This window comes from Myotis myotis, unplaced genomic scaffold (assembly GCF_014108235.1).
Source record: "Myotis myotis isolate mMyoMyo1 unplaced genomic scaffold, mMyoMyo1.p scaffold_m19_p_18, whole genome shotgun sequence".
Taxonomy (NCBI): domain Eukaryota; kingdom Metazoa; phylum Chordata; class Mammalia; order Chiroptera; family Vespertilionidae; genus Myotis; species Myotis myotis.
Genome location: NW_023416322.1, coordinates 14,005,838 through 14,017,963, shown reverse-complemented (window position 1 = coordinate 14,017,963; position 12,126 = coordinate 14,005,838). Strand labels below are relative to the sequence as shown.

The 12,126-nt window shown below is 35.5% G+C and overlaps 1 protein-coding gene across 1 annotated transcript in view; it reads left to right on the top strand.

Annotated features, from left to right (window-relative positions):
* INTS7 (integrator complex subunit 7) overlaps window positions 1–12,126 on the top strand; it is a 45,269-nt gene that overhangs the window by 970 nt on the left and 32,173 nt on the right. The window contains exons 2-7 of the mRNA XM_036344125.1: window positions 1,765–1,894; window positions 3,219–3,365; window positions 5,242–5,379; window positions 9,017–9,063; window positions 9,695–9,894; window positions 10,864–10,986. Coding sequence (XP_036200018.1) covers window positions 1,765–1,894; window positions 3,219–3,365; window positions 5,242–5,379; window positions 9,017–9,063; window positions 9,695–9,894; window positions 10,864–10,986 — 785 coding nt within the window. The remainder of the gene's footprint in view (window positions 1–1,764; window positions 1,895–3,218; window positions 3,366–5,241; window positions 5,380–9,016; window positions 9,064–9,694; window positions 9,895–10,863; window positions 10,987–12,126) is intronic.

Below are 12,126 nucleotides of genomic sequence, written 5' to 3'. Positions count from 1 at the left end.
AGACAAAGCCAGATATTTGTCAGTATAGCACTCAAGTATTAAAATGAAATTTTTGTTTCAATGTACTTCAAGGATTTTTATTGAATGAGGAAAGTATTTTGTCACTTGCTATATATATATATATATATATATATATATATATATATATATATATATATTTCAGAGAGAGGGAGGGAGAGGGAGAGAGGGATGGAAACATCAGTGATGAGAAACATCGATTGGCTGCCTCCTGAACGCCCCACAACCCAAGCATGTGCCCTGACCAGGAATCTAGTAAATGTGACCTCCTGGCTCACAAGTCAACTGAGCCACATCTGCTTGTCACAGATAATTCTTAATTAACTGTAGTTAATGTATAGTGTATTCAGAACCGGACTAAAGGTTAGAAGAATCTAAGTCTACTATGAACCATTTCCCAGATCTCTGACGTGGATACTCTGTTAACTTTGGGAGGACTTTTTTTTGTGTGTGTTTCTTTTTTAAACTGTAAACATTTTTAGTAGGTTGGTCTAGATCAGGGGTCCTCAAACTTTTTAAACAGGGGGCCAGTTCACTGTCCCTCAGACCGTTGGAGGGCCGGACTATAGTTTAAAAAAAAACTATGAACAAATTCCTATGCACACTGCACATATCTTATTTTGAAGTAAAAAAAAAAAACAAAAAAAAAACAACAGGAACAAATACAATATTTGTATTTGCGTGTGGTCCGCGGGCCGTAGTTTGAGGACCCCTGGTCTAGATAGATAAGAGTTCCTCAGCCTTTTAAAAAAAAATTTTGTTGTTGTTGGTAACCCTCACCCGAGAATAGTTTTCCAGTGATCTGTAGAGAGAGTGAAAGGGCAGGGGAGAGACAGAGAGAAACATTGATGATGTGAGAGAGATACATCGATTGGTTGCCTCGTACATGCGCCCGGATTGAGCCTACAGCTGAGGTATGTGCCCTTGATGGGAATCCAACCCAGGGCCCTCAGTCTGCCGGCTGCTCTATCCACTGAGCTAAACCAACTAGGGCAGTTTCTCAGACTTTTAAAAAAGAATTTCTCAGACATTTAAGCCTTTAACTCCTTTTGATCAACAAAAAAAATGTCACAGCACTCCAATTCAATATTCTTTTGGTTGAGTCCCAGAATCTTTAGTGCATCCCCACCAGTCCAAAAATAATGTGAGCCCTAGCTGATGTGTCTCACATCGATGTTTCTCTCTCTCTGTCTCTCCCCCTCTCTTCCACTCTCTCTAAAAATCAATGGAAGAAATATCCTCAGGTGAGGATTAATAACAACAAAAAAGAAAATAACGTGAGCTCTGCTTTCTCTTTCCAAAGCTATAGGGCTTTTCCCCTTCTGAAGTATAAAATCATAACACTGTTTTTTAAAAACTGTACAATCTTGGCTCTCCCTCCAGGAAGCATGCCTTTCCCTTTCCCTTGCCCATCCCTGTCCCAGGCATGTTACTGTTAGCTTTCTCATTCCCAACCTCCAAGGGACCTTCCTTCACCTCTATAGCTTGCTTCCTAAGCCCACTTTTTCTACAAATTATTTCTTCTACCTCTGTGATTTTATAGATAAATGTTTTCTTACTAAAAAAATAAATAAATAAAAACTACATAATCTTTTCCTCCCCGTTCTGATAATTCCTTGCTTATTCCCCAGGGAGAGTTGCAGGTCCAGATACATAATATTCTTACCAATTCTAAAGACATTTGCTATGTTTTGCCTTATTGTAGCCACAAGTGTGTAAGCTGTTGTCTTTTTATGTTTTTCATAGGTCTAAGATCTGGCAAACTTGGTGAACAATGTGAAGCAGTTGTTCGCTTTCCCAGGCTCTTTCAGAAGTATCCATTCCCTATTCTCATCAACTCTGCATTCCTAAAGTTAGCTGATGTTTTCAGGGTTGGGTAAGTCTTTTGAAAGCCTTGGTGTCCTGAAGCACTTTGTTCATATCTCTGTTTTATATTGTGGTCTTTATTCTTTTTGACTTTTAGAACTTCCATATGGTTGGTTACCATTTTAATGGACACAGAGTATCTAATACCTTTTTGTGAGAGATTTACTGGTGTTTTAAGCAAAAATGAAGAGTATAAATTAGAGAGTACTTATTTCTTTGTGTAATAGGATAAATCAAATTAAGGCAACCTTGATATATTAGTACTAAAGGCCCGGTGCATGAAAATTCATGCACTGGAGGGGGGGTCCCTCAGCCCGGCCTGCCCCCTCTCACAGTCTCAAGCCCTCAGGGGCGGAAGGTGACCCGGCGATCAGGGGAAGGCGACGCCCCATCACACCTCTGCCGCTGCCACTCAAGCAGCGCAAGCTTCGGCTGGCCCTGGTTACCTGAGCCTCGGGCGGTCCTGGGCGGCTGGGCAGCCACCATCCGAGGCTTGCCTACACCTTGGGCCAGCCCTGGGCGGCTGGGGGGCTGAGGGGACTGGGGGACTCTAGAGGCAGGTGCCCTGGCGGGGCTGAGGAGACTGGGCACCTCCATCTTTGAGGGCGTGGCAGTCAATTAGCATATTCCCTCCTTATTTTCTGTGGGTGCTGCCATCTTTGAGGGCGTGGTAGTCAATTAGCATATTCCCCCCTTATTGGCTGTGGGTGCCACCATCTTTGCGATGGTGTGAGGGTCAATTATCATTTTCCCTCTTTATTAGATAGGGTATGTTTTGGAAATACCTGTGGCTTTGTACTGATTGTTCTGAGCAGCTTTGGATTTAATAGCTTATTTTATAACATGAGCTAACATGTTATTGCGAAGTGCCTGAAGCATGTAAGCACTGACTTAAAAAACCCATTTATTTTTTTTCCCCACCGGCCTTTCTCCCATTTCTTTCTACCATTCTTCAAGCTCTCATGTACTTATGCACACACCAAATCAGACTTGAAGGGGAAAAGATGTTGTAGAAGTAGCTCTAGAGGGGAGGAAGACCATCTGACCTCTTGGCCTTGGTTATTATATGATGAGATTCAGTTCTGCTTCAGGGCTTCTCCTTGTGTCACTACCATTTTGGTGTCTGGCGGCAGGACTGCAGGCATTGCTAACTGCTTATGCTGAACGCCCACCTAAAGTACTATAGATTTTAACTCCTAACGAGGACACAAATAATAAGATTGAAAAACATTTCCCTGTTGCTACAATTTAATATTAATAGTGTAATTTTGATTCCTAATTAAATATTACTTTTCTAAAGTGGCCTAATTTACTCTATCCCTGGTTTTTCGTAGAAACAATTTCCTGAGGCTCTGTGTTCTTAAAGTTACTCAACAAAGTGAGAAGCATTTGGAGAAGATTCTAAATGTGGATGAATTTGTGAAGAGAATTTTCTCTGTGATTCATAGTAATGATCCTGTAGCAAGAGCCATCACACTCCGGTATACTGCATTGCTGTAATGATTCACCACAAGATTGTTTGAGTTGTAATTATGTAACCAGAAAAGGCAATATACTTACTTTTTCATTTTGATTATTAAAAATTAAAAATTTACTTTTGTTTTTTCAACTGAGACTCAGTGCAAAAATATGGTAACTGTACTTACCTGTAAATACTTTTGTTTTTCATCTATGATACTGTTTTGGTTGTATATTGTCACCTGACTTGTTTTTGAAACATTCCTTTCTGTAGGTAAATGTTCTGATCAAATAACTAGGATCTGAATGTAGCTTAGCTTCAGCTCATTTTGAACTTCCTGACCTTCTTCTTACTGTTTTGTGTTAATTTTCTTTATTCATCCTTAGTTATGTACTCATTTTTGCATGCAATAATTTGTATTTGAACTCCTTGGAGAATGCCAGATATAACCACTGAAGTTTCATCACCCGTTTGTTTCTTGCCACTAAAAACATTTTTTTAAAATTTTATTCGTCTATAAAAAAAATTTATAAGCCTTATCTCCAGCTTGAACCATGTTCTTTTTTAGCGCTGCTGTCTATGGAATCACTTGTATAATTATGGGATTTTTTTAAAAAATCACTTTTCTAAATTATAGGATTCATTTCTGACTTGCTCTTTTTAACTATGAAGTCTAGGATATCACTTCTTCCCTATGTTTCCATATTTTCACACCTGGAACTGGTTCTTCCCTCTTATTCATAATTAAGTGCTTTTGTCATTCATATTTTGAAGATTTTTTTTTTTTTACCTATTACTTTAGACTTATAAATTACAACAACAAATGGTGGAAGAAGCTGGGAGATACTCACTGCATTTGAAATGTAGTGCTACAAATTATAATATTACCAGAAATATTTCAGAAAGTAGAATCATGGGATTATGCATTTTTTGCCCTTTTATATTACATAGTAACAAACTGCTAATCAAGATATGTCAATATCGGCCTAATCTTTTCTTGTATAAAATATTAGATTAATGGTTATTTTTTATTTACATATTTTGGGAAAAATTTAAATAATTTTAGAACTTTTTTTCTAACTGAAATTAAATTTACCTATTTAATCCATTTTAATATCTTGTTTCTAAGAACTCTACTACTTGTGTCCAATCGATTATATCTCCATAAGATAATTGGGAGATGATATGTCAGGTAGCAAGATAACTTAGGACATTGACTTTGAGGAAGGTTATCCTTGTAGGAACTCTGTTTTGTTTATTGAAATGTTTTACAGCATTCTAAAATTCATGCCTTTCTGCTGAAAAGATTTTTCAAGCTTTACTTTCTGTAGTTTATGTTACAAATAATAGGGTTTTTTATTCCTTTCCTGAATTTATAATTTTATTATAGAGTGGACTGTGTTTTTTCAAATTATACGTTCCTCACCCTTGCAGATTCTGATATGACATTCTCTGCATCTATTCTTTTGATTTTGAGGATGAATTTGAAAATCATGGTACCAATATTTACTGATGTGGCTATGCTTAATACCAAAAATGTTAAACTCTTAATGCTTTGCTAAATTGGACTTCTCTATGCAACATTGGAAAATTGATATTTTAATGCTTTAATAATTCAAAAATTTCTTTGCTGGGCTGTGTTTGGTACCTGGGATGTACTTCAAGATTATTTTTTAAAATTTTGCTTGTATTAGATAATCCATTTAATTTTTCTGACATGCTAAAATATGGAAAAGTGGTTAGATTTTCAGTCACTGCTTGTTTCCTAAAGTTAATGCTTTATTAACCTGGGATTACGGAATTACCTACAAATTTCAGTTTTGATTAACTAGCTTTGCCTTGCTTCTGACCTCGAGTGTATTGTTTTTGTGTTTCTCCTGGTTTCTCTGTTTCTGTAGGATGTTGGGGAGTCTGGCATCAATAATTCCTGAGAGGAAGAATGCTCACCATAGCATTCGTCAGAGTCTGGATTCACATGATAATGTAGAAGTTGAAGCTGCTGTGTTTGCTGCTGCCAACTTTTCTGCGCAGTCAAAGTAAGCATACGCTTTTCAAATGAATCATTTGGATTCCCAAAAAGAGGTTTTGAAGGAATAACTCAGCAATATCTATAAATACTGAGCAATACAGGAAAATGTAAATGGCAAGGGATGTTTTCCAAATGGGTTTATATCACATTGAGAAGCAAAACTTAAATACATAGAACAGAAGAGTTAAGTACAAATGTTGGCATTAACTATAAATGAAATACTAAGAGTTTCCAGAAGGACAGGATCAGCACAGTGGTTGGGGAAGGCTTCATTGGGAGCAGAGCTTTGTTTCTTGAGGAGCCTCCCCTAGACACACACAGCCCTAATATGAAATTGCTGCTTTCTTACTGTCTTCTCAAATCACGGCATTAGAGCTGTACATGGTTTGACAAAAACAGTAATAACTTGAGTTAAAACCAATTTTCACCTATTTGGGAAGTCATGTTCTTACAGAACAGGTTTTTTTTGGGGGGGGGTGGCAGTTTGAAATGTTGATCGTGATTTTATTACTGTGTTTGACTTGTTTACTTATTACTCTTTGCAAAAAGTACTAATATATTATCCCCTCTAGTGACTGATAACAAAAGTAACATTGCTTTCTGGAGGGCATTTGATAATAAGTATTTTGCCAGATATCCCTTTGACCTAGAAAATCCACTTAGAACTAATCTTAAGAAATCAGCAATGTGTATTGATATTTATTTGCAAGGATACTAGCTATAGTGTTATAATAACAAAAAATAATGTTAGTAGCAACCTAAATTCCAACCAGTGTGTTTGGTAAATATGGTTGTACTATGGAATAGTACATCAACTTTTAACAACTTTATTTTAGAATTGTATTTGGAAACAGATTATATAATAACTTATGTGATATTAAATTTATTTAATAAAACACAATGTATATATGGAATAGAAAAAAGCTAGAAAGATATAGTATATCAAAACATTGTCTCTGGGTTGGTAAGATTCTATCTAAATTTTTATTTTCCTTTTTATAAATTTCTGTCTCCTGCTATGAGCAAGTTTTGGTTTTATAATCAAGTGAATAATAAATGTTATTTTTTAAAATAAAAATTAGTATTTCTATTAAGAGCTTGTGCTATATTTGGGTAACTGAAATAATCAATTTTCTTTCTTCAGCTTTTAAGTATGTGCATATTCTCTTCAGCTGCTTTTTCAAACCTTTAGAAGTTTGAGATTACTCATTGGAAAAGGAAAATAGAGAATAGAAAGCATATAATTTTTAATTTACTGCTGTAAATTAGTAGGAATGGCAGTAATGGAAGAAGAGAAATATCTGAATAAATACAGTTCCTATTGGTGCTTTTGAAAATTGGCAAATGTTTTTATTATTGAGAAAATCATTGATATGGAGAGCTTTTTAAAAATTGCTTTTAAGATCGGAGATATTATCTAGTGAGTTGTTAACACCTGATTAGCACTATCAAAGTCTCAGTACTTTATAATGTCAGATTAAATATAAACTTCCAGTGACTCCAAAAGTAGTTTTTTAAATGTAGTTTCTAAATGATAAGTTTATAATTTAGAGATTAGATTTTATTTTTAAATATATTTTATTGATTTTTTACAGAGAGAAAGGGAGAGAGATAGAGAGTCAGAAACATCGATGAGAGAGAAACATCAATTAGCTGCCTCCTACACATCTCCTACTGGGGATGTGCCCGCAATCAAGGCACATGCCCTTGACCGGAATCGAACCTGGGACCCTTCAGTCCGCAGGCTGACGCTCTATCCACTGAGCCAAACCGGTTTCGGCAGATTTTATTTTTGAGAATCATTTTTGATTCACTTTTTTCCTTCTGTTATCAGAAGGTAATTTTTTCAGCTGTGGATGAAATGATTAAGACTAACATAGAAACAGCAAGATTCTTCATTTAAAGAATTGATGACATTTAAATTAACAGTTATGTAGAAGCAGTTTTTAACATACCAGGCTTCGGTATACACTTATAATTTGTAATACCAAATTAGTTCAATAGAAAGCCTAAAGGACCTAGCTACATGTATGTGAAATTAACAAAATGTATCTTTTTAAGATTATAGTTTACCTCTTTCTCCAGAGAAAGATGACCTGGCAGAAGATCAGATATCTCAACTAATATGATGTATTTTTATCTTAGTATTTCAATTTACCAATTTTGGATCTTAAATAAATAAGAGTAATTGGCCAAATAAGACCTTGAGAATTTAATTCTATTCTCCCCCGTCTACTACCATAACCACATCTGACTTGTTCTCAAAAAGGTTAAGATTTATACTTTTAAAGAGCTAGTCCAAGTCATAAAACAGGAGTTGGATGCAAGCCCAATCGCTTTCAGGGGCCCGGGGAGCATTGTCAATGAGAGAAGTGCCCTCTAGTGGCGACTGTGATGAACTTAGTTGCATTCAGTTGAGAAAATGTCTTCTAATCTCTCAAGCCAACTCTTAAGTATAAGAAAAATAATTTGCAAATGAATTTCATTTTAGAATTAAACATTCTAAATTCTAAAACAAAAGCAATTTTATTTTTTAAAAATATATTGTTATTGACAAAAGAAATTTTATAAAAACCTTTCAAAATTTTACTGGAAAGCATAACAAAGTATAATCTTGATGTTTCTGTATAGACATAAGGAAAACTTCAAGATTTCAGAATTATGATATACTGAATGATAATACGGTTACAGAGATAATGCATGTAATTAAAGAGAGAGCACAATAGAATAATTGAGAACAAACTGAATTAATTTCAGAAAACACAATTATACACTAAACTAGCAGAGAAAATTCTAGAAAACAAATGAATATACAATCATGCAGTCCATTAGTTGTCAATAGATGATATCATATATTATGTAGCCTCTGAAAAACTCTACTGTTCACTTGTGAGAATGAAATTTAAAATGACAAATCATATCTTAATAGCAGGAAATATTTTATTTAGACATCCATTGAATTAGTTTAGAGGAGAAGTAGTTTATGTCTTATGTATCATTTATTATGGCTAAATAAGCCAGGTTTGAATCTATTACTCTATCATGTTTCTTTATATATTATATTTTATATTCATGTTATTAATACTTTTGCAATATTCTGTGAATCAAAAGCAGCACCTTATAAAATACTTAACACATATATAATGCTAAAAATACATAGCTAACTTTAGTTTGGCTTTTATAGTAAGAGTCTATTCATATTTCCTACGGTATTTCTATTTGTTTTTCTAAAATTCAGAATATTAGAAATAGGTTTTTTTGCTTATGTAATCAGCTTGTGTATTAAGAGCTTTTCTTAATTTAAAATATATCCTAAAACATAATAGACTGAGATAGTGGCTTGGAATCTTTCAGACGGTATCACTCAGTGAGGCGAATTGCAACAGCACTCGTAAATCAGAGCATCTTTCCTTGAATACCAAGTGAGAACAGTGTTGGCAGGACCCCCTTTGCCGGTTGGAGTTTTGGTTTAGTTTCATTTCTTACCCCACCCCCAGCACCTGACCTTTGGAATATTAGTTATATTTTGGAGTACGTGTTGGCATTTCTCCTGTTGTTGATTGTGTTGTGTTCCTTTTTAGTCCTTAGAAAAGCTTAATTTAATTATTTGGTTTTAAATTCTTTTCTGTTCTCTCTTTCCAAAGGGATTTTGCTGTGGGAATCTGTAACAAAATCAGTGAAATGATTCAAGGTGTGTATGTTTTATTTAGTATTATGAAGTGACTTAATGGGATTTACTAGTATATTAAAAATAGCTGCTAACATTTATTAAGTACTTATTATGTGCTAGTCACTAGTCATTCATTTATTCATTCAAATAATACTTATTAAGTATCTTCTAAATGCCAGAACTGTCCTAGGTGCTTAGGATACCATAGTGAATAAAACAAAGTCAATGCCCTCACATAAACCTGCATTCTAGTGGTGGAAGGAGGAGGGGTGGCAATAGACAAATAAAAATATGACATACTCAGTGCTACGAAGAAAAAGTAGCACTGAGGATGTGTGTGTATATATAGATGCTTTTTAGTATGCTATGAGAAGAAGTAGGCAGCAAAATGACTGCTTTCCACTGTGCCTTTTAAAAGCATTTTCTATTGGATGTAGTTTTATAGTCACTGAAAAATTAATGTTAAGATAAATACTTTTGGGAAAAACTATTGCACTGATGAGTTATCTCTCATAATTATCTTTAATGTTATAAACATAACATTAGTACACTATTTGTTTTTAAATGGATATTGTGCCGATTCAGACCTTTTAAATGTGAACTATTAGCAAGGATGATGGTCAGAAATCTTAAGAATCCTTTTTGCATCTAGGCTTAGCCACACCAGTCGACCTGAAGCTGAAGTTAATCCCAATCCTGCAGCACATGCACCATGATGCCATCCTGGCCTCCAGCGCTCGTCAGCTTCTGCAGCAGCTGGTCACATCCTATCCTTCCACCAAAATGGTGATTGTTTCTCTGCACACTTTTACTCTGCTGGCAGCGTCATCTTTGGTGGATACACCTAAGCAGGTGATTTCAGTTTTCTTTAAACTGTCTTTTCTTCACTAAATTTGCATATTAAATATATGATTAAAAAAATAAGTAACCCATAAATTTTAATGTTATTAAGATTCTCTTTCTCTAATAAAGATCTGTTTAATTACCTTTTGCCTATTTTTTCCTTCTCTGTATTCACAATACTAATTTTGGGGATCTCTTGAGGAAATGAGGTAGAGGTGGGTACATGGCAGAGCATGGAGCATAAAGAAAAGAGAGGATTGAGTGTTAAAGGCCAGGTGCTGTGCTGGAACTGTACAAGTTAAATGATAGTATCATTTTATACACAAACAGAAAGAGGCCTAAACTGCCGGGGTTCTTGTTCCAGCATTAAGAAGGGTTCAGCAATCTGGAAAAGGGGCTGGTGTAACTTCAGTAAGAGTCCAGAGACGAAGCATAATTTTGAAAGGCATTTGGGAGTCAGAGGAGCCTAGTTAAAGAAACTAAGATCCCTTCCTCTCAGGATCCCATGCTTTTTATTAACACAAATTGTCCTGAGATGAGGTGGAAATATACACTTCAAAGAGTCAGGGTATACAGAGTTCATTGTTGGAATGGGGAGAATTAGCCTACTGCTGTTCAGGTGTTTGGCAAGTAGGAGTCAATAACATGTAGATTAAGATGCCCTGAGCTGTCTGGCAGCAAACAATCATCCCTTTTCAGGTTTGGGGAAATGCCCTCAGCCGTTCCCAACAAGTGACAACATATGTGACTCAGCCCTTGTTGAGTCCCCAAGTTCCATCAACCTTTTGATGAAACTCTTGTAATTATGACATGCTGGAATTGGCTTCTGGCACTAAACATGGGCACATAGCTGGTAAATGACAGAGCTGCAATTTGAAATGAGTCCTGTCTCAAATCTAAAAGTTTTGCTAAACTACATTGCATCCGTAAAGATAGTTTCAGTGACAGTATTGTTAACTGAGTGATGTTCTTTTATAGATCCAGCTTCTCTTGCAGTATTTGAAGAATGACCCCAGAAAAGCAGTAAAGAGACTTGCTATTCAAGATCTGAAATTACTTGCCAATAAAACACCACACACTTGGAGTAGGGAAAACATTCAGGTATGTTTGAACATTAATAATTTATATAGAAAAATAATATAATACCATAAACATTGTTTTGCTTTACATTTTTATATCATCTCTGTCATTGTTCTAAGTGTTTGAATATGAAAAATTCCTAAGAGCATTGTTGAATTTACAGAAGTTATTTTATAAGTGGCAGAGTAAATACATAAAACTTCGGTTATTTAAAGTTTGTTTTAGTGAATTAAACTTGCCTCTCAGTTTCTTATTAATTTTTCCATAAGCAGCACTAAGGCTAGTTGAGAAGCCCAATTGAATTGTTTATTGTATTCTTGTTTTCTGTAGTCAATTTAGGAGAAGAATTTTGGTGGGCATCACTCATGGCTCACTAGGCCAGAGCCAACTCAACAGTACATAATACACATCAGTTTATATAGGTGGTATATAAAGGCATGAGACTGGATGAGTCACTTTGGGAGAGAGTATAGATTGAGGAGACTTAGGAAGTGATAAAAAAGAACCAGCAAAGGAGCCTGATCAGAAACACGATTGTTTTACAGGAAGAAGGCTGTGATCATCCATGTGAGACACTGCACTATATACTCCAAGATGAGGACTGATAATTCACGTGTGCACTTAGCAATAGGAAACCTTTAATGTCCTTTACGAGAGCAATTTTATTGGCGCATTGTGGATAAAAGACTGATTAGAATGGAGAAAAAGAAGAAAGATATTAGAGACAGTGAGCATGGACCTGTTTTTAAATGAGTTCTGCTCTAAACTGAGGTGGTCATTGGCTGCTAATTGTGAACTATAAGTCTGTTCCAAGTCTTCCCTCAAGTCCACTCTGCAGGGTGATCACCATTGCTAGTTTCTCATGTTCTTACTGAATTTTTCCCCCAGATGCGAGGATGTGTATTTTTCTTTTTTCTATATATATGAAAATACACAATATGCATGTTCCGAACCTCTTATCACTTAACAGTGCACCGTGGGGGAACTTTTCATATAAGCAGGTAGTTCTGCATTCTTTTACCAGCTGTGTGATGCTCCCGTTGTATTCCCAGTTCTCCCCTGAGGACATTAGTTTCCAGTACTTTTACTGCTATTGTTTACGTTGCTACAATGACTAGTTTGTGAAAAAACAAACAAAAAAATCACCTTTGTGAACATATA